We start from the raw sequence: 15,257 nt of genomic DNA, 5'->3' as shown, positions 1-15,257 counted from the left end.
GAAGGATACTCAGTTGTTTTAATGATGGTTTATTGGAGCAAATAAAACATGCAAGACAGTGTATTTGGAGGTGTAAGGTGGTCGTTACTTTACCTTCGCACCCAGAGACAGTGTTGCTCAACTGAATTGCAAAGTTTATTTTTATTATTATTATTTTTTTTTAAAACAACTAAAATTTTGTCAGTGTCTCTTTTAGGAAAATATTGTCATGCTAAAAAGAAAGTATAAAATATGATGTAATGGTTTTAAAATATGCAGTATAAATAATTTAGTGTTTACCAGGTTGTACATTTATTAAATATAAACTTGGATGTAAAATAATGTAATTTTTTGTTGCATGTAAGGATAAAAGTTAAATTCAAGAAAGATGTGTAAATTTATGTAAAAAAGTATAAACACATGTAAAACAACTGAAACTCTTATAACTGAATGCAGTTCCATTTTTACTATGAACGTACAGTTCAATGTACCAGATAGTTTTGATTGTTAGTTTTTTGTCCAGATTTATGTTAAAGATTGTTCCAGATTTATAATGTATAAGTCCATTTCGCCCTTTTTCCAATAGAAACGAGAGAAGCACAATATATTTAATTGCTGTCATTGTTACAATAGCAATGTGATAAATATTAAAATTAAAATGCAGTATTTTTTTAGGCTAACTTTCTTTCATTAAAACTGTTCTTGTCAGTTATATATTGGATGGATGTATTTGGTGGGACTCTCGTTGATCTCAGCATGACGGGAACTTTGCGATGACAGAAGAAACTGAAATATAAAAGCAGTGTAGGAAAATCACAACTAATATTGTCGAAACATTGCTCCACATTAACACCACCGCATAGTTTCTGATACTGTGTCAAATTAGGCTGCGTTCACACTGCAGGGAAATACGACCCAAATCCGTCTTTTTCATGGCAGTGTGAGCGTCCCAATATTGATCTTTTTACCCCCCAGCCAACAAAAAAATGTTGTTCCACTGCCATATGTGGTACTAATTTGGATACATATTGCCTATTTTTCAAAACGTCCGCAGTCTGAACGGTCATGTCGCATGTTATCTGTCTTTCATGTCACTCTCCTGTCTCTCACTACCCACCCACACACAGCAGTAGCAGTTAACGCTCCATAAAAGACTTTCTAATAATAACAAGGAGCGATGTCTCCGCATTTTTGATTTCAAGTTTGTTTTAACAAAACTTTATTGAACACTTCTAGAAACAATTACATTCTCTATTACTTCCGCTATGTGACGTCTCCTTCTGTTATCTACGCATGCGGGTCGCTTTGCAGTCTTGAACCGTTTAGACAGAAGCTTGATGGTGGCCGCATTTAATAGTAATATGAACTACCCACCTCATGAAATAAAATCTGAATTCAGCAAAAAAGTGAGAACTGAGCATCAAGACCTGCAGTGTTAACGTAAACTTAGATTAACTGTCTGGTTTAACCTCATTCATGTCAGTAAGTCTTCAGGCGGTTTTATTTTTGTTTACTGTGGTTACAATAAAACTGTGTTTCCTCCTCACTGGCCTTCCTCTTGAAACTTGAACACTGCATTTAGGTCCCTTCACAACCTGCTCTCAACTCTAATTTTACAAGTGTCATTGAGAGGTTCTTCACAACTGAATTGGATGGGGGAAAAAACAGCAAATTGTTTGGAGTGGCAGTACTGTAGTTGAAACATCTTGCAGCTGAGTCACAAGCTCTTATGATTGAACTAAAACAAATATATTATTATTTCATGTGAGTGTTTTTTTTATTAAAGTTTGAACATTGTTGACAGGATATGTTCTGCTGAAAGTTAAAAAATAAAGTTTAAAGAGTGTTAATTATGCAGACAATACTTTTGTCAAAACCTAGTGATGATTCATTTGTGAATACTACCTCTTTTAAATGTTTAATGGATAAATTTACCCGAGGATTTTTCTACCAGACCTTGAATGTCTGAGGAACCTGGTCCAGACCTTCAGTGACATCGCAGATTTAATGTCTTAACAGCAGGAGGTTCTCTGATTAAGATCCACTCTTAGTACAAGAAAAATACTCAAGAGAAGTGTGGAGACTGGGTGCAAACTATGATACAAACTTGCAACTGAAATTGTTGATTTTTGTATATTGTAAGTTGAAAATTTACAGTTAGGTCACTTAGTTGATTATGACTGCTTAATTATCCTGAAGGTAATAATAGTTTCAGCAGGTCAGCAAACTTGGACATTTTCAGACGTTATTATCTAGAACAGGGTTCACCAAGTGGCCCCGAGTACCACATGTGTTGCCCACGAGTCTGTTCTAAAAAAAAACACAATCTGCCAGTGATCTGCATCTAAAACTATATTTTATTCCGTTACTCTTTTTGTTTCATCACGCTTGCATTTATATTGATTTAAAAATGACAATATCTATAACAAAGTATGGAAAATGTATTTATTTTACATAAATTTAAGTTGAACTCTGACTCTTCTTGTTCAAAGGTCAGCACTGGTACCCCTTCGTCTGACACAACACCAATGAAGTAGCTCTCAGTTTGAAAAAGGTTGGTGGCCCCGATCTAGAAGATGGTTTGGTAAAATTTGAAATAATCAACACAAATTCTACCGACGATTATATTTTTTTGACAGAAGCAGGAGATCAGGAAAATACCAGGCTTACTTTAAATGGACAAGAGCAGCCCATTGAGATCAGCCAATTAAACCCTGTATGAAATTGGTGAGAAAAAATTAATTGATCTATGATTCAAATAATTAGGAAATAATGTTTTATATGAGAAGAACAAAGAAACTTTTCTCATGGGGTATATCGGATGAAAATGTCAAGATTTTTTTTTTTCTTTTACCATCGGGCCTCTTGTGTCTGTTTTGGCAGTGGATCTTCTAAAAAAATGTAACCATCTCTGCTACTTAGTCAGGAGAGGAAAGATAGGATCTCCAAAAATGGAGAAATGATTCACGCTTCATACATTTCTGCATGATTTGGGCCGAAGAGCATGTATTAGAGATGCATTTAGCTTCTCTGGAATGATAATTATGAAAAATACATTACTAAGTTAATTGAAGCTAGGCTAAAAAAGGTCTTTGTTTTCAATATTTTTAAAGTATTTAGTCTGAGACCTGCTCCCTCACCACAGGTATAAGTCACACATGGCAAATGTGTGTTTTAGCTCCAAAACCTCCAACCTGGACAATAAAGTTGTTTTAGCCAATGGATAGATAAAGGATGGAAGAAGGAGCAGATGTTAAGGGTGAAATGGCCTGAAAGACCAGAGTATTTGACCTTATTTTATTCAGCTCTGGAGCAGGAGACAATACTTTTAGCATTTATTGATATAATTACCAATTCATAAAAGCTCGACTGAAATGTGCAGCTTTTCACTTGGAGAAGCAGCACAGTTTCTAGATAATGGTTTTATGCACAGACAAGAAAAAAGTGGAGCTATTTGACCACACTGACAAGAAGATTATTTTGAAAAGCCAAGGTGAGGATTTTAAACATGTGAATGCTGAACTAACTGAGAAGCATGGTGGTGGCATCATTATACTAAGGGTAAATTTCAATGTAAAATATTGTGTGGAATAATGTAAAATTATTTCTACTAATTTCATGTCAACAGTGGGTTGACACTTGGTAACAGCTGGGTGTTCCAGGAGGATAATGATTACAAATAAACATAAAACAAGGCTTTGAAGTGGATATAACAGGTTAAAAGTCCGTCAAATGCAACTCAATCCCATAGAAAATGTGTGTTATGCTTAAAAGACTGGTTTGTTCTAGAAAACCAATCCAATTAAACATGCTTGACTGTTTCTGATAAGACAGTTGCCAACTATTCTGCAAGAATGTTCCCAGAAGTTCAGTGGTGGCTACACAAAAAATTTTGTTTGTAGATACTTGCTCCTGTGAGTTTAAAGTTGTGCACCCAAATTAGGATTCCATGCTTCAAGTTATATGTTTTTCTTTATCAAATAACCCAAAACGGTTAAAAAGCATTATTAAAAAAATATTCATGTGCATTTTAATTGTATGAAAATGTCCTAATGTTATCCCAGTTCACGGTAGCTAAAAGCAACCATTGTTAGCACCTCACAAGCCACTCACATGTGAGCATAGGCTGAAGGAATGGCCAGTGGGAACAGAGATATCGTCATGCTCAAATCACTGATGGCCAGATTGACGACAAAGAACTCTGCCGGCTTCAGGGAGGACTTCTTTCTATAAGCCACAAACAGCAGGATCCCATTCCCCAGCACAGACAGCACACCTAGAAGACAGAGAGGTAAAATAATAAGGAAGATAGGAGCTAAACTTACATTACTATCAATAACACGTAACAAGTTTAATTAACTCACCAAAAATGGTGTAAAGTGTTGCCATAATGAAGTCATTGTCTTTTGATATTCTGGACACGAACAGAAATATCTCGGAGGCATTTCCCATCTTAAGTGAAACAAAAGAAACAAAGTAGAGGAAATTACAGTACATAAACATTTTTTATAGTAGGCCTGTTTAATCCAAGGATTTTTGAAAAGCGAGCCAATTTGTTGGTTGAATTCAACATACATTCTGTAAAAATATTCTGTACACATACTGGAAAAAAAACACTGTTATTCACAGTAAATATATTTCTAATATAGCACCAGATATTTTCAAAAACCCAAGTAATCCCCAAATACAAAAAAATCCAAACAAATTATTCAGTTAATTAGGTTTTATGTTCTACAGGGGAATGTTACATGGAATATGTACAGTATTGAAAACAACAAAAAAGGATGTGCAAGAAAGCATAGAAAGCTAAGACATCAGCTCAGTTTTGTCCGTATTTAGAAAACATTCCTACTGCCATGTGCAAATCAACATCAGCTGATTTCATATTAACTGGTGGCCAATTAAATGGTTTCTCCATACCAAATTATTGGACAGAGTAGAATGATTGATAAACGCAAGGAGACCTTCACAACAATGCCTTACTGTTGCAAAACACGCTAATGACAACGGTTGCAGATGCGTCACTAAACTTTTGAATGCCTCAGTGATCACCATGAGAGTAATAACTTCAAAGCAGATAAAACTAAGTTAATCCCGGATGCGCCACCACAAGGAGTTCTTTCTGTAAAAAAAGTAAAACAAGTAAACAAAGGAGTTGTCCAAAACCAAAGAGGCACTCACAGGGAGCTTCAGACAGATCTGGAAATAGCAGCTATAGCTTTTCATATAAAAATAGTAATTCACTCCACTATGGCCTTTATGCACACTCACTGCACATGACTCCAGTGCTGAAGAAAAAAACATATAGGACCTCAGTTAAAGTTTTCTGTGCAATATTTGGACAATGATGTGAAATAATGTGACAATATATTTTTGTCAGATGAGGCCAAAGCTGAATTCTTTGGATATCATTACAAACACCATGTTTGGAGGAAGAATGCTTCATCATCCCTAAAGCACTATGCCAAAAGTGAAGTTTGCACGTGGGAACATGGTTTGAGTTGTCTTACAGCATACAGTACTGGCAGACCTCATATAATTAAAGCGAGAATGATTAAAGATGCATGGCGGGACATACTTGATTAAAATCTGAAAAGGAAACAAGTTTGGATTTCCAAGCAAAGTAGTAGTTCAAAACACAGCCAAGAAAACTCTTAAGTAGTTTCAGAGAAATTAGTAAAATTGCTAGGTCAATCATCCGACCTTTATCTGATTGAAAATCAGTAGAAACAACTAAAGATCAGAATAATAAACCAGACCACCACAACCATAAAGATTTGAGCACAATTAGGATGAAAGAAGGGTTTAATATCAAACCTGAGCAGTGCATGTGCATCTTAAAGACCACACCAAAACGAGTTGCTCACAGACGCACCTCAGAACAGGGGTAAAAGAGAAGCATGTGGAGCTACAATAACAATTACACTTTATATAGACCACCACTGAATTATCTAAATTTGAAAAGGAATGACTGTACTGCAAACTGTAAAGTTCCCTCAAAGTTGGCATTATCATAAAAGTGCATTTTATCTTACAACAAAAAGTTGGTGACCTTCATGTTTATGGAAATATGATAATAAAATCTTTATCTTTTTGCGAAAAATGTTGATGCATTCAATACTTGTTTTACTCACAGAATATTGGACAAAACATAACAGGGTCTTGAATGAGAGGTCAACCTACAAAGACTCTGACAATCTTTAAAGTGTTTAAGGTCATGCCTATTGATGGATCTTGTCATAATTCAAATCTCACTTGCTTACACCTAATATGGGACACTTCTCAGGCTCATTCATTTTTTTTCTGTATTGACAACTCTTGTTCTCACTAAACAGGGAAAAGATGGGGGGCAAAATTAAATGCCACCCTTTACTTCCAAATCAGTCTCGTCTCAGAAACCAGCCACTGATTTGCATGCTCAGCATGACCTGCTACATGACCCACTGCTAATTCAGAATTCATCGCGAACGAGGCAAGCTGCTGAGGTAATGTTTCTGTAAAAATGATGGTTGGAGATTAAATGAAAATGTATTCATAGCTTTTCTATGTAGTCAGTGGATTTACCTGTATTTGCATATTAAAGAAAAAGAGACATGTTAAATCACCTGGAGGGTTAAAAAGGAGCAGCTCTTGGATATATTGAAATCTTCACACAAAGTTTAGCTAAATCTTCAAAAGGTCCCAGAGGTGTAAAAACGGTTTCATGTCAGCTTGTGTGGATCTTCAGCTATTGCTTTATGTGGCCTTTATGTAGCCTGATAAGAGAAGACACAAGGGTTTATGTAAAATCAAAGCAGTGTGTTGGGTGTCCTGTTTTAGGGTTTATTGTCAAAATAGAAGTCTAGTTGTTTTATTATTTATTTATTTGGATTGATCATGTCCTGGATGACTGAGAATCTTCACCAATATGACTGCATTTTTCTGTGAACTCAAGCTGATTGTGAGAATCTGGGCCCTCCTGGCACCACTCTTTAAAAGTCTTACAAAAAGTAGCTTGTGATGTTATCATACATCTGCCCTTTTTTCTAAGTTTCCTCTGATGTTTTTTTGAGGGGGGGTGGGGAGGGGGGGCTTGAGGTCTGGTGACTATTAAGAGGACTGATGGGAGGTGGTGGGGCATTATGAATTTCCAAAAGAAGTTCACCAACACGAGTACAGCATGATATGTGGACATAGCGGTTGTTTTGTGATCAAATAAAGAGGATCCAAAAGTACAGATATTGTAGTAATAAATTTGTCAGCATGAAATAAAAAATAAACATAATGAATTTTCTGTACACTTTTTTGACAGTAAGTGAAATAACATGCCAAAATGGTAGATAAATAAATACATAAGATCTTATTTGTAGCATTAATCAGCATATTACCATAATTACTACACAGAAAATTACTCATAAGCGGTTACGCCTCCAATCAAACTGGGTTTTGGCTGATATCACAAGTCCTAAAAATGTTTGTTACTTTTCAAAAAATGTATTCAAACTTCAACACATTGTACTGTTCTTAAAAGCATGCACACAATCCAAAGTCAGTTCTCCAGTGGTAACTTTACCTCACATGGAATACCTTCAGGTCAAGTAATGTTTTTTTTAGGGGTTCTTGCTCTTGCTTTATGTAACACTCATTTAAACTCTGCACCACTGAAGGTGGTGTAAATGCATTGTCTTAGAGGTGTGACCCTCATGCCATGCATTTATATATATATATATATATATATATATATATATATATATATATATATATATATATATATATATATATATATATATCTTGGCAAGAGAAAATATTTCTTATGGCATAGTTTCAAGTGTGTTGGACACCATTAAAATTTAATTGAATTCAAAAATACTGTATTGATCCCAAAGGAATCAATAAGTACATTACTTACTGTAACCACAGTATGTAATGAGGTTACATTACTTAACCTCAAGCTATTCCATGCTAGAGCGTTTACATATCAGATTGGTAGAAAGTTCAATGTCTTGGTGTTGACATAAATATTTCCCTTGTCTTGTACCTGTGGAGTAAGTTACAAACTATGCAGTTTTAGCTAACACAGTGGCTCTTTCAATTAGATGATCTCAACAACTGTAGCTATTTCTTGTGAGAAACATGGACTCATGTAACCCATGGTTAATGTTGTTTAAAATGGTGTACAATGTGCCTACTGTTACTCCAAAAATATAATATATACCTGCATTTCTGCAACAAGACTACATACAAACTTGGTGATCTCAATTCACCAAGCTTGTTTGTGACTCACCAATCTTTTCTTATGCAACATGTCAGATACACAGCTGTCATTGTCAGCTAGTTTGTAACTAATGCAACAGTTTTAGCCTTTCTATAACATTCAAGTTCTAAATATGTGAAACACAATAGAGGGAATAGCTTGCATGTCTACTCTGCTATATCATGAAACCTTAACTCTAACCCTACATTCTTAAAAAGCCCTAGCTTTTAAAACATGACATTACAGTTCAGTGGTCAATCCCCAGTCTTTGAAATGACTCGAGATTTAAAATTCTGTGAATCATCAAATGAAGCCAGCCTGCCTCTGTAAATTGTTCCTAATGAATTACTTCACTGCGATGTTGACCAAAACGCTTCAACAGAACTCAGTGGACCCCAGATTTAAGCCACTACTTGCTTTTCTAAACGCTCATCCGTAAATGAATAAGTGAACCTTGCATTAAACAATGACCTGAAAAATGTTGATGTTTATAAAAGAATTGGCCATTATTATTTCCTCCCTGCCATTTCACTTTTGTTGCTTGACTTCAGATTGTTGGGGTCATTAAAACAATCCACACCTATATGCCTAAAGCAGAAACTTTGTTCCTTTTTATTCCATGACAAGTGAGGCACTCCATGTTTTTATTATTGACGTTCGACGGCAATAAGTTTTCCAATTGTTATTTTTTCTCTAAAGTTAAATTAAACATTTGACATTTTGTGGGGGAAAAATTGTTCTTTAAAGTAGTATTTCGGTGTAGTGCATCATTTAGCAGAGTATTTTTGTATTAAACGACTTCCATTCTCATTGTGACATATTTTTCTCACTTGGTGTAAAAAAATTTAAATAAAAAATAAAAAAATGTATTGTAAGACATGTATTCACCACACCACAATTATGAAACTATTTGTTAAGATCACAGACTTTCAGAGTCCAATGTTTTCTCCAATAATTGAAAAGTAATATTTATAGCTCCCTTCTGGTGTTTATATTCAACCCAGTAATCAGTCTTATACAGCTGCTGAATCGTAAACATTAATCTACAAATTAAATTTTATTAAAAAAATAAATAAATCAGCAAACAACCAAGTTCATGACTCCTACGCTTTTTTCCTGTGATGCCCTACTTCTTAAATTACACATACTCTTAATCTTTTACCCACACATTTAGTAATCTGGCAAATGTCCATTAAACAAAGAGATTATATTGGAAAAAAATATATACTCCACAACACTAATGCCTTGTGTAGGTTGCAAATTTATACAACTTAGTAACTGCTGGATACTTTAATTCCAACTTTGTTATATCCAGAAAATATTTTAAGTCTACACACAAAAAACACTCTTTCTAATCAAATAGTGCTTGCTACAGAAAAAAACACAGTTAAAACCTAAACTCTGTTATACTAGAAAGGTGATGTCACAGTATATCTTGTCATCGTTTTAAGTAGTGTTTGATTAATTTATTAATTCTCAGTCCTGCACAGTGGTGCAGTGGGTACCTGTTGCTGTTGCCTTGCAGCAAGAAGGTCATGGGTTCTAATCCTACCCTTGCTCTGGGTCTTTGTGCATGGAGTTTGCATGTTCTCCCTGTGCATGCGTGGGTTCTCTCCGGGTACTCCGGCTTCCTCCCACAGTCCAAAAACTTGACTCTTTGGTTAATTGGCTTCTCTAAATTCTCCTTAGGTGTGAGTGTGTGCGTGAATGGTTGTTTGTCCTGTCTGTCTCTGTGTTGACCTGCAATAGACTGGTGACCTGTCCAGGGTGTACCCCGCCTCTCGCCCATTGACAGCTAGAGATAGGCACCAGCAACCCCTTGTGACCCCAATAGGGATAAGCGTGTTGGTAAATGGATTTTCTTTTCTTGCATTTTTTTCTGTTCACACACTGTTGGCGATAAAGTTTCAAAGCATACTAATCCTAAAAAAGAAACAAATGAAGTGATAATAGATCTGTTAAAGAAACAATAAGTAATAATGACACATAATGGTTAAAATCCGAACACCATATACACAATGCCTTTCACGGACACCCACCATTTACCTAACGGTCCGTTTTTGCACTGAATTTTTACTTACACAGGATAGTTATATGCTGTTTTATTCTGTTCTATTTCTGTTCTGCTTCTCTTACTGGCTTCCATGTTAGCAGGCTGCTGCTCTTTTGCCAAAATAAAATACCAAATGCTGAGCTCTGTTTTGGGAACCGTGCAAACTCTCATATGATTGGCTCAGGAACCAGGAAGTAAACACAGGCTACACTGAACCAAATTAGTTCTGGACTGTACCTCTAGGTTTGAACAGAGAAAAATGTGACTAATGCCGGGCATACACTGTACGAGTTTTTGACCTTTTCGGGCCGATTCTTCAGTCGTGCGAGAATTTTTTGGTTTAATTTTTTGTTTTTTTGGTTTCAGCTTGATCATGCGTCCTGTGTCGTGTAATATACAGGGGGTAACGAGGGGCGATTCGCCTCTCACGACCACTGATGATGAAAATCGGATGAAAATCAAACATGTTTGAAATTCAGTCGGCCCTCGTGAGTGACCGTGTGCTCTTCCTGCTGTTGAAGCGGAGTTACGACCGTCTACAAGCCGAATTTCCCCCAACCTCGCGCATGCCGCATGCGCAAACAAGGAAATTCTTCTTCATCTTCTGAAACGAAAATATAGGAGTGGAGAGAAGCATGACGGCGGTACGTGGAGTCAAACTACGGAGGAGCAACTCGTAGAATTGCCAAGGCAGCGCGTTTCGTACTAGTAAGTCTCATATTTAACAGTGAGCATCGACACTTCCGCCTTTTTCTTCTTCTACTGTTGACATTTGGCTTCCGGTTAGATGAGTCCTAGTAGCGCCATCTCTCTACGGGGCTGAGTCCGACGGGTGGTTTTTGGACGTATAGTGTTAGCAGACAGATCGCATCAGAGCGTTGGGCCGGACAGTGTAAGAACATATATCGCAAGCAGTGAACTTTTAAACCCTGCGGTTCCGTCGTACGATTTAGTAAAACATGTGCACAATTTAGTTAAACGAGAGCACAATTTAGTAAAACGAGCGCACATTCTCTCAACATGCAAAACATTTTGCGATGACCCCTCTAGGGCTCCGTATTGTTCAGCAGCAACAGTATTGTTTCTGTTTATTACTTGAGGTTTAATATTCTCCATATGGCTTCATAAAATATTTTTTATTACTCTAGGGGGAAAGGCGAACTTTGTTACCATGCTTGTGCTTAACTCGGGGTTGATCGGACGCTGAGTTTAGTTACCTGATTGATATCACGTGTTCTGAAACTGAAAACATTGAATATGACAGTGTGAGGTAGAACTACTCAGAGTAGCTGCTTTCTACTCAGGGTAGATCAGCTATTCTTTCTGAAACAGGGCCCAAGAGACATTTAAAACTTTTGACACAATCAACGTTTATAACAAAGCTGTAATTTCTTGAATTAATCTACTAAAAAACTGTTTTGCAAGACATATATGGATAAGAAATGAGTTGATATTGGGAAAAAGTACCTCTGCCAGTAATATATGAATCTATTTTTGTAATTGACATACGGTTGTACAGAGCAATGCGGGTTCCTGCAACCGTGCATTTAGCATTATCTAACTTGAAAGATTAAACATTCTTCATCTTTCTAATCACATTTAGACATGAATGTGAGTTTTTATCTTTTGAGCTTGGGAATGCCAAACAAACCTGAATGAGCCCTGCTTTCTTTCAAGTGGTTCTAGACACACATCTGTAATGACAATGCTCTGAAGCCAATAGACCCCTTAAGCAGTTACAAGTAGAGACATGAAAGAAATTCTGAGGTGAACTAGCATATAACATGGCAGAATACATGTTGTCCTTGATTTTTAAAGCCTTTTGAAATCTGCCTGAGAAATGGAATGCCATTCAAGGCGTTTTGGTTGGGGTCACAGCGAAAGCTCTCTAACACGAATAGATTATGGCCATAAAAGGCTCTAATCATACATAATTTACTGGCATTAACATTAAAGTTATAAGTTTGACCAACTTTTTCATTTAACTCAGTTTGCTCTTCTTTTTAATGAGACCAAGCAATGACAAAGAAAATCCATCCACATCTCTTAGACCTCTCCAAGTATGAGGGGTCAAGCTTGTTCTTTTAATTTGTCACCTGGTTTCATTGCCACCGGTAGCTTAGACAAAGACTTTTGTTATTGAAAATGTTCAGAGATGACTAAAAGGTTTGAGCAAAACAAGATACAAATGATTTATAAAAAATATAACAGCAAAGATTTATACTTCAAGTGGGCATGCATATCTTATATATTACAAGGTTTTACACTCCTCAGTAAGACCAATATATATAAGTGGAAACATCCAAATATATAAGTTTTACATTAGAGGACAAAAAAAAAAGTGAAGACTTTGAATTGTGAGTGTTATAAGTAATGAAGTGGAAACAGCCCATTATTTTCCACTGAAATTCCTATAAAATAGTGAAGTGTGAGTTGAAATGTCTACTAATGTAAGCTAGAACAAAATAAAATGATTTTAAGGTTTTGGTGGCCAATGTACTCACCCATTCTTGATGGAAGTAAAAATGTATAATCAGCAACACAGAACTTTTCGGATGCCGGATGAGTGAAAAGTTTGTTTTGTTTCCGGCTCCTTTTATATCCCCGTGAACGTGGCGTGAACTCGTACCTCTTGCACGAGCTCCAAGGAACTCAGAGCGGAGCAAGAAGGAGGAATCACGGACGCACAGAGGTGGTGTGGAACGGAGGGGACAAGTACAGGAGCGGAAGATGTGGAATCTGGGAGGAAGTGTTTCTGTTGTCATGAGTAACGAGGACAGGAATTTGTGAGTAGCATGGTGAAAATAAGGATTTAATGATAAAATACACTCACAGCCAGGCCCAATGAGAACAGGACAGGAAGCGCAAACACAAAACTGAGCAGAGTAAGGTGGAGGTGGAAAATCAAGCAGTATTGAAGAATCCAGGGAAGAACCAGTGAGCACATATACTGAGGGGCAGGTGGAAAATGCCCAGGCAGATGGAGTACAGAGGGACTGAGTAAGGGGATTAATTAGCATGAATGGAGCTATATTACAATTTAATTCAATTCAATTTTATTTATATAGCGCCAAATCATGAAACATGTCATCTCAAGGCACTTTACAAAATCAAGTTCAATCATATTATACAGAATGGGTCAGATTATACAGATTGGTCAAAAATGTCCTATATAAGGAAACCAGTTGATTGCATCAAAGTCCCGACAAGCAGCAATTACTCCTGGGGAACCGTAGAGCCACAGGGAGAGTCGTCTGCATTGTACATGGCTTTGCTGCAATCCCTCATACTGAGCAAGCATGAAGCGACAGTGGGAAGAAAAACTCCCCATTAACGGGAAGGAAAACCTCCGGCAGAACCGGGCTCTGTATGAACGGTCATCTGCCTCGACCGACTGGGGTTACAGAAGACAGAGCAGAGACACAACAAGAGAGACAAAAAAAGCACAGAAGCACACATTGATCTAGTAATCTGTTCTACATTAGATGGTAGTAGCGGGTAAGCCGTCTTCTCTGGATGATGTCACAGTTAACAGAACGCCAGACCAGGTGTACCTACTATGAAGAAAAAGAGAGAGAGCAAAAAGTTAAAAGCTTAAATGACGACAGTCATTTCAATGTAATACAATGCAAAACTGGAGAACAGTAGACTGAAGAACAGTAGAAATCAGTAGAGTGAGAAAATTAGACCCTGAAATTACACACATAGACATAAGCAGGCTGCATGGAGACACGGCTGTCAGCATCACTGACTTGCAGCAATAGGGCCCTGGGTTTAAATCTTGACTGGGGCTTAGTCTGCATAGAGTTTTCATGAATTCTCCTTGGATACTTTGGCTTCCTCCCACTTCCCATGAATATGCATGTTAGGTTAATTAGTCTGTCTTTATTGGCCTTAGAGATGAGTTGAGTTGTTTGTGTTCCCCCTTCATGGATTTGCCAAGGGGGCAACTTGCTTGTTGACCACAGGGAATAGGGACCCCCCCTCCCAACACAGACACACATCCTCTCTACTACCCTTCTACAGTCCATTTCTCCCTGGACAGTTTCAGTGGTACAAAGGGCATGGTTGGATTATCAGTGTGAGAGGATGAAGTCTAGAGAGAGACATTTTGAACAACAGTGAGGTAGAGCAATGAGGCAGTGTAAGAGAAGAACCCATGCTCATGGCAATTTGTTCAAGAGGGGAAAAGTGCCACAAAGAGAGGCTGAAAGTCATAAAGTGCCTGTCAGCCTGGTGCTGAATTGTGGAATTGAGGCTAATCATTGTAGAGGACATCAGTGACAACTTAAGCCTCACTGTCATATGAATGGAACTTGGGGCAAGGGGCAATATTGCAGCGAGGAGTTGTGGGAAATGGCGATGTTGTAAAAAAGCATTTGAGGCTGTAAAAAATAGGAGAAGACTGGTGAGGGATGAGACAAATCCCATAACTGAAACTGTCAAACGCATAGAATTGAAGGCAGAATGATGGAGATTACCCGCAAGGAAAATGGGACAGAGGAATAATAAAGTAGAACTGAAAGCATCCACCCAGTGCACACAGATCAGCGAATACCCTGAAGACAGTAAAGCTATTGTGAAAACCAGAAAAAACAGTGATTTTTCCACTGAATATATTTAGAAAACAGAAATACTTAAAGACCCCATGGGTATGATTCCACGCCCACATTTCAATTTACAAGTCGCAAGTTCAAAGATAGCAGGTGTTAAGTTGGTAAAAACTGTTGAAAATAAACTTTTATCTTTATCGCGATTCTTCACAGTTATTATCTTCACAGCAAGTCGTTAGTTTAAGGGTTTGTTCATTAAACACCAATTGGACTTAGCATTACACACAGATGTTGAAAAGTAAACTGACTAATTTGTTCTTGAAACCATCTTTTAATTTTTTTTTAAAAAAGGAGGCATAATTGAATGGTGTACTTTAAACTCAAAGCATTGAAAGAAAAATCACAATATAAGTCCTTCACAAAATATATTTGATGAGCA

The 15,257-nt window shown here is 37.1% G+C and overlaps 1 protein-coding gene across 3 annotated transcripts in view; it reads right to left on the bottom strand.

Moving 5' to 3' along the window:
* Window positions 1-15,257, bottom strand: part of opn7b (opsin 7, group member b) — an 88,871-nt gene that overhangs the window by 20,410 nt on the left and 53,204 nt on the right. For all 3 annotated transcript variants that reach the window (XM_036132787.1, XM_012862258.3, XM_021316255.2), the window contains 2 exons: window positions 4,344-4,431; window positions 4,093-4,255 (listed from right to left, as the gene is read on the bottom strand). In XM_036132787.1, coding sequence (XP_035988680.1) covers window positions 4,093-4,255; window positions 4,344-4,431 — 251 coding nt within the window. The remainder of the gene's footprint in view (window positions 1-4,092; window positions 4,256-4,343; window positions 4,432-15,257) is intronic.

This window comes from Fundulus heteroclitus, unplaced genomic scaffold, assembly GCF_011125445.2.
Source record: "Fundulus heteroclitus isolate FHET01 unplaced genomic scaffold, MU-UCD_Fhet_4.1 scaffold_54, whole genome shotgun sequence".
Taxonomy (NCBI): domain Eukaryota; kingdom Metazoa; phylum Chordata; class Actinopteri; order Cyprinodontiformes; family Fundulidae; genus Fundulus; species Fundulus heteroclitus.
This window is presented reverse-complemented; position numbering and strand designations above follow the sequence as displayed.